This window comes from Oncorhynchus kisutch, linkage group LG8, assembly GCF_002021735.2.
Source record: "Oncorhynchus kisutch isolate 150728-3 linkage group LG8, Okis_V2, whole genome shotgun sequence".
In the NCBI taxonomy this organism is placed as follows: domain Eukaryota; kingdom Metazoa; phylum Chordata; class Actinopteri; order Salmoniformes; family Salmonidae; genus Oncorhynchus; species Oncorhynchus kisutch.
In genome coordinates, this window is record NC_034181.2 from 46,419,455 (window position 1) to 46,433,004 (window position 13,550).

At 43.9% G+C, this 13,550-nt stretch overlaps 1 protein-coding gene across 1 annotated transcript in view; it reads right to left on the reverse strand.

Annotated features, from left to right (window-relative positions):
* Positions 1-5,696: 5,696 nt before the first annotated feature.
* Positions 5,697-13,550, reverse strand: part of LOC109895047 (mitogen-activated protein kinase 4-like) — a 29,923-nt gene continuing 22,069 nt past the window's right edge. The window contains exons 5-7 of the mRNA XM_020488700.2: positions 12,853-13,020; positions 12,413-12,626; positions 5,697-8,921 (exon numbers count right to left, since the gene is read on the reverse strand). Coding sequence (XP_020344289.1) covers positions 8,006-8,921; positions 12,413-12,626; positions 12,853-13,020 — 1,298 coding nt within the window. The 3' untranslated portion in view covers positions 5,697-8,005. The remainder of the gene's footprint in view (positions 8,922-12,412; positions 12,627-12,852; positions 13,021-13,550) is intronic.

A 13,550-nucleotide genomic window follows, 5' to 3' on the forward strand; every position in this document is an offset into this window, starting at 1 on the left:
GTGGATATAGATACTTTTGTACCCGTTTCCTCCAGCATCTTCACAAGGTCCTTTGCTGTTGTTCTGGGATTGATTTGCAGTTTTCGTATGCTGTTTATACTTGCGTACTATTGTTTGTACAGATGAACGTGAATACTTCAGGTGTTTGGAAATTGCTCCCAAGGATGAACCAGACTTGTGGAGGTCAACATGTTTTTTTTCTGAGGTCTTGGCAGATTTCTTTTGATTTTCCCATGATGTCAAGCAAAGAGGCACTGAGTTTGAAGGTAAGGCTTGAAATTCATCCACAGGTACACCTCCAAATGATTGTAATGATGTCAATTAGCCTATCAGAAGCTTCTAAAGCCATGACATTTTCTGCAATTTTCCAAGCTGTTCAAAGGCACAGTCAACTTAGTGTATGTAAACTTCTGACCCACTGGAATTGTGATACAGTGAATTATAAGTGAAATAATCTGTCTGTAAACAATTGTTGGACAAATGACTTGTGTCATGCACAAAGTAGATGTCCTAACCGACTTGCCAAAACTATAGTTTGTCGACAAGACATTTGTGGAGTCGTTGAAAAACTAGTTTTAATGACTCCAACCTAAGTGTATGTAAACTTCCGACTTCAACTGTATATGGGGCATACATCAATCTCAGCTCTAGATTTTGCTGCGAAGAGACGGAAACAATAGATCATATATTCTGGTATTGCCCCTATGTAGCTTGTTTCTGGTCACAGGTTTAGGAATGGTTAAAAATATATATATAATCACAACATGCATTTAAAATTAACCTTACAAATAGCAGTGTTGGGCGAGTTGCGAAAGCCATAGTCAGTCAAATGATACTCGTAGGGAAGGTTTTCATCTTAAGATCACATTCTGTGGATACTATATGATTAGAAATATAAATAATGTAAAACATCACAATTTAAAATTATATGGCACATGGAAACTAAACGAGAGTGGTCTATGGTGATAGGTGGGATGGGCTGAGAGTGGCTGAGGTTTGGGATTGAAGAGTTTGTTTGGTAATGTATTATTGTTACGACTGCTTTATATAAAAAAGTACCATGTATGCAAAATGTTTGTATATGTAACAAAAGCTGTTAAAAAAATAAAGAAAATGTATATTTGTCCTCCGAAGAGGGGGATGGGTTAATAAAAAAATAAGAGGCAGACAAAGGGTCATAATCCAAATCGGAGTCAGGCAGGTACAGGACCGCAGGCGGGATCAGGATAAGCAGTAAGGTCAGAACTGGGAAAACTAAGAAAAACTAGAGCACAGGGAAAACGCTAGTAGGACTTGACGGGTGGCTGATGGACCTCTTCAGCTAGCCGGGAGATCGGCCTAGCACAAGGCTACTTCCAGGCTCACTGGTGCTTGCTTCGGACAGAGATGTTAGCCAGGGGGTAGCCACTCGGATAGCAGCTAGCTAGCTGCGAGGATCCAGGTGAAAAGGATCAGAGTTTGCGGTAGGAAACCGGAGATGTGGAGAAGAAGCAATCTGGTATGCTCTTGGTTGAATCGTGCTGTGCAGACTGGCAGGACTTGACCGGGCTATTGTTAGCTGATGATCGCTAACTGACTATTAGCTAGTTAGCTGGCTAGATTCTGTTGGGGGTTCTGGTTCTAAAGTATAGAAAATAGCAGATCCATACCACATTGGGTGAGGTGGGTTGCAGGAGAGAATGTTGAAACTGAGGTTAAAAATATGAAAGAATATATACGAAGGGGAAAAAAATGTAGATACACGGGACACGACAAGATGAAGACAAAGACGTCTGAACTGCTATGCCATCGTGAAACCAAGGTGAGCAATGTCATAAATACTTGAGCAGAACCTTTCATGCGAGAGTTTTGCCTCCTCCCTGGAAGACATGGAACGGTGCACATCCCTGTCATTGCCGTTGGCTGTGTTGCTCAAACTCTGTCAAACTTTTGGTAAGCTAACTTCTGTGTCATTCTCTGTGAATGTTTTAACCCTTACTCGCGTAAACAACAGCCATGTAAGACAACGATTTGTGTTTCAGTGACGTGTTTTATGCAGTTTGGGAGAGGCGTTCAATGCTGTCGGAGAAGCCATATGATAGTTGTGTAGGCCAGAAAAGAGTATGGCTTACCAACTGTAAATGTACAGTGGCTAGCGAAAGTATTCACCCCCTTGGCATTTTTCCTATTTTGTTGCCTTACAACCTGGAATTAATTATTATTTAAAAAATTAAAAAATGGGGGGGGGGGGGGGGTTGTTGTCTCATTTAGCACCTTCAAGATTAACACAACATGGCTACCACTTTGAAGATGAAATATACTTTTTCTTGTGAAACAAACAAGAAATAAGACAGAACTTGAGGGTGCATAACTATTCACCCCCCCAGAGTCAATACTTTGTAGAGCCACCTTTTGTAGCAATTACAGCTGCAAGTCTCTTGGGGTATGTCTCCATAAACTTGGCACATCTAGCCACTGGGATTTTTGCAAAAACTTCAATGCAAAACTGCTCCAGCACCTTCAAGTTGGATGGGTTCCGCTGGTGTACAGCAATCTTTAAGTCATACCACATATTATCAATTGGATTGAGGTCTGGGCTTTGAATAGGCCATTCAAAGACATTTAAATGTTTCCCCTTAAACCACTCGGGTGTCGCTTTAGCAGTATGCTTAGGGTTATTGTCCTGCTGGAAGGTGAAACTCCGTCCCAGTCTCAAATCTCTGGAAGACAGAAACAAGTTTCCCCCAATAATTTTCCTATATTTAGCACCATCATTCCTTCAATTCTGACCAGTTTCCCAGTCCCTGACAATGAAAAACATCCCCACAGCATGATGCTGCCACCATGAGGTTCTTGGGGTGATGGGAGGTGTTGGATTTACACCAGACATAGAGTTTTCCATTATGGCCAAAAAGCTACATTTTAGTCTCATCTGACCAGAGTACCTTCTTCCATATGTTTGGGGAGTGCCTTTTGGCGAACACCAAACGTGTTTGCTTATTTTTTTCTTTAAGCAATATTTATTTTTCTGGCCACTCTTCCATAAAGCCCTTCTCTGTGGAGTGTACAGCTTAAAGTGGTCCTATGGACAGACACTTCAATCTCCACTGTGGAGCTTTGCAGCTCCTTCAGTGTATCTTTGGTCTCTTTGTTGTCTCTCTGATTAATGCCCTCCTTGCCTGGTCTGTGAGTTTTGGTGGGCAGCCCACTCTTGGCAGGTTTGTTGTGGTGCCATATTCTTTACATTTTTTAATAATGGATTTAATGGTGCACCGTTTTATAACACAATCCTGATCTGTACTTCTCCACAGCTCCTTGGTCTTCATGGTGCCGTTTCTTGGTGGTACCCTTTGCTTAGTGGTGTTGCAGACTCTGTGGCTTTTCAGAACAGGTGTATATATACTGAGATCATGTGACAGATCATGTGACACTTAGATTGCACACGTGGACTTTATTTAACTAATTATGTGACTTCTGAAGGTAATTGGTTGTAGCAGATCTTATTTAGGGGCTTCATAGCAAAGGGGGTGAATATTTATGCACGCACCACTTTTCCGTTCTTAATTGTAATTTCTTTTTGGAAACAAGTTTTTTTTCTTCTTTTTTTCACCTCACCAATTTGGCCTATTTTGTGTCTGTCCATTACATGAAATCCAAATAAAAATATATTTAAATTACAGGTTGTAATGCAAAAAAATAGGAAAAACACCAAGGGGGATGAATACTTTTACAAGGCACTGTATGCACTTTTAACTTTGTAATTGGAATCAAATCTGTTTGATAATGTATTTGAATAAATATTCAAGTTTTGATATAGCTGTTGCATAAATGAACCAGGGTTGTAATTATGCTTGTGTTTTTCAGATAATTTTGGAGAAGCCTTTGCATGCTTTTTCTGTAGATTTAGTTTGTGTCCCTTACTTTAGGCAGGTAAGGTTTGGGGTTACCTTGGCGGGCGGACTAGTTTATTTTTCTTTGTTATGTTTGTTGGTATTATTTGTCTTATTTTGTCACCCCTTCTCCAGACAGACCTCCAGGGCTGACTGTTGTTTTGAGGGACTATTTTGAATAGAAAGCCAGAACCAGTCTTGTGAATTCATTCATGTGTGTGCTTTCACATGACAATAATTATAGCCTAGTGGTTAGAGCATTGGGCCAGTAACTGAAAGGTTGAGCTGACAAAGTAAAAATCTGTTGTTCTGCCCCTGAACAACGCAGTTAACTCACTGTTCCCCAGTAGGCTGTCATTGTAAATAAGAATTTGTTCTTAACTGACTTGCCTAGTTAAATAAATAAAAATATATATTTTAGAAATTAAATTTACTTTTGACAAAGTATATTTAAAACCAAATACTTTTAGACTTTTACTAAAGTAGTATTTTACTGGGTGACTCACTTTCACTTGAGTCATTTTCTATTAAGGTATCTTTTACTTTAAGTCAAGTATGACAATGGGTACTTTATCCACTTCTGGCTATTATAAAAAGCTTAGCTTTCTGCCAAAAGAGCTTGCTAAGACTAATATGTATATGACATATATACAATGGGAGGTGGCTGACTCTCATAGCCATGGTCCTGGGCAACTGCACCCTATTTCACAAGTGAACAGGGTTTAGGTAGGTTAGGCCTAAATATGGAAAGATGAAGTGTGTTCTTTCCAAACCCCATCAAATGTTTCATATCTTTCCATATCAAGTTGAATTGAGATTAAGGCTATTAATTGTGTGTATTGCTGAAACTGCCAAGAGTGCACCTGGCCTGTGACAAAAACAATGTGCTCTGTCCACCACTGGAGGGGGGGCACTGTTGACTAAACTCTCTTCTGCCTAGAGAGAAAATTGAAAATTCAGGAGCCATTGAAGTGCATGTGAAACTGGAGCAGGGATCTCAGGGCTCGGTTAAATCCGTAATGCTGAAGTTCAGATTCAATCAGTAAAGCCTAAGATCAGCGTTGTAGAGTGGTTGAAATGTAAAGGTAATTTTCAATTGAGCCGACATAGCCTTTGCAGCATTTACCGTGAATGCGTTCTCCCCAAGCACAGAAACATTGCTTTTAAATTTCAATCACGCCACAACACTGATCTTCTGCGTTATGGAATAAATCCAACCCTAGTCAGGAAAGCACTCGTTTTGTATCAGATAGGTGTTACTTGATGAGGATGTTTGTGTATGAGAGAGAGTCATGAGCCTTGGAGTGTTCATTCCCTCTCTGTGTCCTCCCTTACATGCTGACTACACCGCTCGCATTGCGTGCGTGAGCGTTGCAAAATAAATTTAAACGTACATGTTATTCAATTATTGCACCCACACTGCTCGCGCGCGCCAACGAGCGTCTGCGTTGCCAAGCACTAAAATAGAAGTCGGTTCTATTTGTGACGCTGAACGCGGTGCAAGTCCTGCCCCTCCCAATCTCCTCATTGGTTTATAGAAGCAGATACCCACATGCCATACCCCTAGATGAGGGCCTTGGGTCAGTTTTGCATTTCACCCACTATGATTGAGGGAGGGGAAGTCAAGTAGGGGAACCTTCAGTCCAGAGCTGATGAAATACTGCGAAACTGTCATTTATGGACACAAGTCTGAGAGTTGAGGTTTGACTTTGAGTCACAGTCCAATATTTGCATCCCCAGGTGTGCCGGAGCACATAACAGAGGATTTATGTTGATATCAGCAGTCAAAGGAAAAGGGAATTTAAAAAACACCCTACACAAAATGTTTAGTAAACTTTTATTTTTAGTTGATCAGCAAAAGAGGAACTGCAAAAGGGATCGTGTAAATTGATTTCAGCTGTGCAAGCTACAGATTCTACCATATGTGATACAACCAGAACATCCTCAAATAAAGATGGTCCACACTTTTTATATAGTTAAAATCATTTGATAGTTTTCATCAAGGATCAAGCCATGCAAAACTATTTACATTCAGCAAGCTGGAAGCCTAGGCCTATTTGGGTGTGCAAAAGCCTGTAGGCCTAATCTGAGGCACATTCATAACCCGACTCCCAGACTAAAAGGAACATAATTCCGTCTCAACAAGCACATCGGATCTACTAAGATATTTCTGATATTATTGCGGACTCCTATTTTACCAATAAAATAACATGGACTTGCCCAGATAACATCTGACACTGCACATGAAGCCTAGTTGGCCTTTAAGAACCTGGTCCCTGGCAGTGTCTGTCCAATGTGCTTTTTTTTGTATGTTAAAATGACAATGCACTGCTCTGAAAACAGTTTGCACCCTGCAATTTCCAGACTTGACTATGCTAGCTTATTGTGTCCCCTTTAGAATGCCAGGTGATATTGTGCAATGAGATTGAATTGCTCATGACTCAAGGGTATAATATCATTGTGACATTTTGGAACGTTCGCCGTCATTGACTAATAGGAACAATGGTAAAAAGCAGGAGACGAGGGCTATGTCCCAAACGGAACCTTAAGGTCCAATGCAGCCATGTTTATCTCAATATCAAATCATTTATGGGTAACAATTAAGGGTCCTTACTGTGATTTATTTTCTGACCATTTTTAATTGAAAACCAACAAAGGTAGCTTCTTAGCAAGAATTGTGCTAGACTGTCTGGTAGTGGGGAGGGGAAAACTGGAAACTAGCTGTTATTGGCAGAGAGGTTTGGAACTCTTTCAGGTGGTCTTTTCAAACTGCTCTTACCCTAAAAGGACATCATCATAATGTTCACAATTTCACAGTATTATTCCAACCTCATATTGTAGAAATATATATAAAACACAGCCAATTCCCATTTTCACCATACTGAGCCTTTAATCCCCAAAGGGCTTTGGTCAAAAGGGAATAGGGAATAATAGGGTGTAGTTTGGGACCCTGCCACGGAGTTTAGAGTGCTTGATGAGTGTGTGACCTTTTAGCTGTTGCTCCCTGTGCATGACTATTCCGAAAGCTTTCTGATATCAGCTTGGTGATGATAATCAGCTACAGGCTGACTACAGTGTTGTCACTGTACTGTTTATATCTCCCTGCCATGAGAACATGGGTGTGCAAAAGCTAGACAGATATCTTACTGTGGTACTGTGAGAGCACTCCCTTCTCAGATAAATAACAACAACACACAAAAATCCACAAAAGCTGCACCGTAAAACTGTCAACAAACAATTACAGGCATCTGGAAGATGCTGTAAGAAACAGTAGTTCAATGTGTACAATTGTTAGCAGTAAAAACTCCAGGACTCCCAGGGGCCATCTCCCTTTATCTGTTCTTCAGCTCTGGTCCAGGTCATTAGTGAAGTGTTCCTCCACTACACACTCCTTATTGGAGGAACACAACTCCCTGGACCAGAGATATCTGTTCTTATGCTAAGACGTGGATCTATAAATACATTCAGACCCCTTTTCTTTAAAGGAAATACTTTCCACTAAATGGAAGATACTCGTATAATTCTAAATAGCCATTTGCTGCAGGGAGACCTACTCGCATTCGGAAGATATCTTAACAACCAAAAGGGTTATGTTTAAGAGTAATTTCAACAAAAATAGCTGATTTGCTTTCTCTTCAACCTATTCTGCTATGGAATACCCAGGAGTTCCTCTCTCCAACCAAATATTGATCATTTTGCAGGCATTCTTGTAATGAGTACACGTCGCTGCATTGATGCAACATAGGCCTTTCGGTTAGATACTGTACAACGTACATTCATTTACAGCAGTGACCACGCTGACATACTGTATGCAGTAGCAAAACCACCAGAAGCTTACGTTGTTCGTACAGTACCAAATGGAACTTGATCCACACCTCACTCTCCTCTTATTCTTGTAACATACAGTAAAAGCAGCTCTGAACAAAGGAGCAGCACCGCTAGTTTAAGTGAGCAGGGTTAGTGTCAAGGCAACGCTTACTTATGAAAGAAAGTCGCACACCCCAATGATTTATGGGTAAAGAAAAAAATAACTGTACCCATTAAATCATGTGCCACTTCCTTTTTCCCCCCTTCTACATGCGTTCACTATTCAGTCTACCAGTGCTCTCTGCGTTAGCCTTGGACCCCAGCTCCTTTCAGGAGTTGGGAGTCTGACGTGGGGGCGGTCTGCGCTCTGGAAGCCTGGATACGCCATTGATGTTGGCCTGTTTGGCCCCGTCTGGGTTTCCACCGAGGTCCTCACTCTGACCACACCGCTTCAGGGCTGTGATGAACACATCCAGGTCAAACGGGCCCCCTTGCCCCCTGGAGGGAGGCATCTGGAGGCGCTCATGGATTGGCGAAGGAATCGGAGGAGAAGAGGGCAACAGAGAGGGAGGAGAGCGGGATGAGGCAGGTGGGCTGAGTGTGTCGTCCTCGTCCAGTCCAGCTGAGGGCCGTACGGCCGGCGAACAGCAGTGGAAGAGGGGAGCGGGGAGGGAAGTGGGAGAGAGGGGCAGCGGGGGTGAACTGGAGTAGGGCAGGGGTTCCTGGGGCAGGCTGGGAGAGTGGAGGAGAGACTGAGTGCTCTCCACCCACCGAGATATCTCCTGGAACAGGTCCCCAGGCGGCTCCTCGACAGGCAGCTCCTCCAAACTGGCCCCTCTAGGCTCAGGCACCTGTCTGTTCCTCTTCCAGTGAGACAGGTCCAGGATCAGTTTGGGCTCGGAGTAGTGCTGCGGTTTGTCTTCCCTCCACGCAATCTTATCGAGATAGGAAGGAGAGCCCACTTTGTAGTCACAGGAACGATCACAGTCCAGCTCGGTATAGGCCCCGCCCCCACAAGCACGCTCCAGAGAGGAGTGGGAGTGGTCCAGGAAGCGCTCGGCAGAGCTGCTGTGGGAATACTTGCGAGGGTCCACCTGGGCCTCCTCCAACAAGGGTTTAGAGCCCGCCTTGGGATCCCTCAGGACCTCCTCCTCCTCTGGGTCAACCACCTCCGAGACCCCAGGCAAGCACTGACACCCACCCTGCTGCTGCCAGCACAAGTCTGATGACAGGCTGGTCTCATACCTGCACAGTGGAAACAAAGTGCTTGTCAATGAAACATCTAAGTTGCCATTTCGATCTATTGTTGTGAAGTAAATATTTATTGTCTTTATACCCGTTACATTTGCTCCTAATTTGTCTACATACACGTGCACACACACACACACACACACACACAATGAAAGATAAATGAATACGAAACTGAAACCACCTGGTAGACACTACAACTTATATTGAACAAAAATATAAAACTCAACATGTAAAGTGCTGGTCCCATGTTTCATGAGCTGAAATAAAAGATCCCAGAAATGTTCCATATGCACAAAAGGCTTATTTCTCTCATTTTGTGCGCAATTTTGTTTACATCCCTGTTAGTGAGCATTTCTCCTTTGCCAAGATAATCCATCCACTTGACAGGTGTGGCATTTCAAGAAGCGGATAAAACAGCATGATCATTACAAAGGTGCACCTTGTCCTGGGGACAATAAAAGGCCACTCTAAAATGTGCAGTTGTCATCACACAACACAATGCCACAGATGTGCAATTGGCATGCTGACTGCAGGAATGTCTACCAGAGCTGTTGCAAGATAATAAAATTTTAATTTCTCCACCATGAGCCGCCTCCATTGTTTTAGAGAATTTGGCAGTGCGTCCAACCGGACTCAACCACAGACCACATGTAACCACGCCAGCCCAGGACCTCCACACCCGGCTTCTTTACCTGCAGGATTGTCTGTGCACAAATGGCCAGAAACCGTCTCAGGGAAACTCATCTGCATGCGTGTCGTCCTCACCAGGGTGTTGACCTGGCTGCAGTTCTGCGTCGTAACCGCTTTCTGTCTGCAAATGCGCACCTTCGATGGCCATTGGCATGTTGGACAAGTGTGCTCTTCACGGCTGAATCCCAGATTCAACTGTACTGGGCAGATGGCAGACCGTGCATGGCGTCGTGTAGTTCTTCCATGGCCTGCATACTCAGATATTTCACCCATTGAGCATGTTTGGGATGCTTCGGATCAACGTGGACGACAGCGTGTTGCAGTTCCCGCTAATATCCAGCAACTTCACACAGCCATTGAAGAGGCGTGGGACATTCCACAGGCCAAAATCAACAGCCTGATCAACTCTATGCAAAGGAGATGTGTCGCACTGCAAGAGGCAATGGTGGTCACACCAGATACTGACAGGGGCGTGGATCAGATTTTTTCTTTTTAATATATCCAACAGATGCATATCTGTATTCACAGTCATGTGAAATCCATAGATTAGGGCTTAATTTATTTATTTAAATTGACTGATTTTCTTACATGAACTGTAACTCAGTAAAATCAGTGAAATTGTTGCAGGTTGCGTTTCTATTTTTGTTTATTGTAGTATGACAGAATAAACAACAGCGGCATGCAGGTGAAGTGTCTGCCAGGAGATTTGATTAAGAGTAGAATGAATTAGCTTCTATATATAACATCCATGCAACATTTTATTCGGCTTCATCTTACTCAACTTTATTTCTACTTTTCTTTATTTATTGTATTTATTGTGAACAGCATGTCACAGTTCCTTTCATAATCTCTTTCTGTTGCTTTGCTGTGTTATTTTTCACTAAGTCTGTTTGCTGCTATGTGTCTCTGTGTGAACGTTAGCTGACACCACAGACTTGTCACTAACAGAAATTGAATAATGTGTCCCTGAACAAAGGCGGGGTAAATCAAAAGTAACAGGGCCTCCCGGGTGGCGCAGTGGTTAAGGGCGCTGTACCATCAGAGACTCTGGGTTCGCGCCCAGGCTCTGTCCGTGGGGCGTCGCACAATTGACCTAGCATCGTCCAGGTTAGGGAGGGCTTGGCCAGTAGGGATGTCCTTGTCTCATCACTCACCAGTGACTCCTGTGGCGGGCCGGGCGCAGTGCGCGCTAACCAAGGTTGCCAGGTGCACAGTGTTTCCTCTGACACATTGGTGCGGCTGGCTTCCGGGTTGGTTGCGCGCTGTGTTAAGAAGCAGTGTGGCTTGGTAGGGTTGTGTATCGGAGGATGCATGACTTTCAACCTTCGTCTCTCCCGAGCCCGTATGGGAGTTGTAGCGATGAGACGAGATAGTAGCTACTAAAAAACAATTGGATACCACGAAATTGGGGAGAAAAAGGGGTAAAAATATTAAAAATAAAAAGTAACAGTCATCAGTATCTGGTGTGGCCACCAGCTGCATTAAGTACTGCAGTGCATCTCCTCCTCATGGACTGCACCAGATTTGCCAGTTCTTGCTGTGAGATGTTACCCCACTCTTCCTTCAAGGCACCTGCAAGTTCCAGGACATTTCTGGGGGGAATGGCCCTAGCCCTCACCCTCCGATCCAACAGGTCCCAGACGGGATTGAGATCCGGGCACTTCGCTGGCCATGGCTGACATTCCTGTCTTGCAGGAAATCACGCACAAAACAAGCAGGTGGCATTGCTGGAGGGTCATGTCAGGATGAGCCTGCAGGAAGGGGATGAGGGAGGAGGATGTCTTCCCTGTAACGCACAGCGTTGAGATTGCCTGCAATGACAACAAGCTCAGTCCAATCAACACATGACACATCGCTCCAGACCATGACGGACCCTCCACGTCCAAATCGATCCCGCTCCAGAATAGGCCTCGGTGTAACGCTCAGGCCTCGGTGTAACGCTCATTCCTTCGACAATAAACGCAAATCTGACTATCACCCCTGGTGAGACAAAACCGTGACTTGTCAGTGAAGAGCACTTTTTGCCAGTCCTGTCTGGTCCAGCAACGGTGGGTTTGTGCCTATAGGCGACGTTGTTGCCAGTGATCTCTGTGAGGACCTGCCCTACAACAGGCCTACAAGCCCTCAGTCCAGCTTCTCACAGCCTATTGCGGACAGTCTGAGCACTGATGGAGGGATTGTGCGTTCCTGGTGTAACTTGGGCAGTTTTTGTTGCCATCCTGTACCTGTCCCACAGGTGTGTTGTTCGGATGTACCGATCCTGTGCAGGTGTTGTTACACGTGGTCTGTCACTGCCAGGATGATCAGCTGATGGTCCTGTCTCCCTGTAGCGCTGTCTTAGGCGTCTCACAGTACGGATATTGCAATTTATTGCCCTGGCCACATCTGCAGTCCTCATGTCCTCATGCCTCCAGAGTCAGTAGAAAGGCTTCTTTAGTGTCCTAAGGTTTCATAACTGTGACCTTAATTGCCTACCGTCTGTAAGCTGTTAGTGTCTTAACAACCGTTCCACAGGTGCATGTTCATTAATTGTTTATGGTTCATTGAACAAGCATGGGAAACAGTGTTTAAACCCTTTACAATGAAGATCTGTGAAGTTATTTGGATTTTTATGAATTATCTTTGAAAGACAGGGTCCTGAAAAAGGGATGTTTCTTTTTTTGCTGAGTTTAGATTAATCTCTATGGCTGACACACACTAGCCTGGTCCCAGATCTGTTTGTGCTATCATGTCAACTCCTTGTCGCTAGTTGACATGACAGCACAAACAGATCTGGGACCAGGCTAGACACACACCTGTCCCAATGAGAGCTAAAGGCCTGGCTGTGACTGTGGCCAGGCTCCGTGATTAGGCTATCATCCAGCTCGTCCTCTATGCGGAAGGGCTGGGGCGACATGGGCTCGTCCTGAGGAAATGAGTACTGCTGCAGGAAGGGATGGGACAGGGCCGCTTCTGCCGTCAGCCGGTCCATGGGGTTAAAGGTCAAGATACGCTCCAGAAAATCAATGGCTAGTGGAGAAAGAGACATGAACGGAGAATAAGAAAATGGTTTCAAATGATGTGCATACGTGGCTGCAAGTAATGCCATATCGAATCAGGAATAAATCTTTTTTCTCTGGGAATAGTAGGCAACAAGTTAATTAGACACGTGTGTTCATGATTTTTAGCATAAAACAGTTATCGTTTAAGAGAGAACAAAGGCTCCATCTAATTCTCCACCCTCCATCCCGCTCACCATCCGCCTCCACCTCCACCTCAGGGATCAGCTCCCTAAATGACCTCTTGACCTTCCAGCCATGGCTGACATAAGTGGGCATGACCTGCAGAAGGTCCAGGCGGTCCTCTTCCCTCAACACAGGCACCGTGTCCAGGATCAGCTGCATCTGTTCCAGTTCATGGGCTCCTGCAGAGCAGCCAGGAGGAACCAGCCAGGAAGACACAGAGTACCAGGAGTAAAGAAGCATATCAATCAAATCATGATTCCAAAACTAGAAAAGGCAATTTTCATGAAGAAAAAATGAGGTGCCTTGTTTAACTGTATTTCTGTGGTAGAAGTTAAGAAATTGTTAAAGGCTAGTGTTGAAATTGAGGTTAACTTAGAAGTATTTTTAAAGACTGGTATTAAGATGGTTGGAGCAGGCTACTGGGGAAAGAAAAGCTGCGCCATCATGACTAATGACAAGGTCATGGACCACATACTGAATAAATTAGGTCTGGATAAAAGTATCTGTACGTGATATTAAACAATGACACCAAAATCCTAAAGAAACTGTCTTAAAAATGCTTATATAATGTGAGCACAAAAAACATTTTTTTCTGTTTTGTTTCTGTTCAAGTCTCCAAATGATCTGTTTTTTGTTTTTTTACTTCAGCCAGTGTAATCGTAACAACAGTGGGAGTTATAATGACACTGTCACTGCGAGACAACATAAA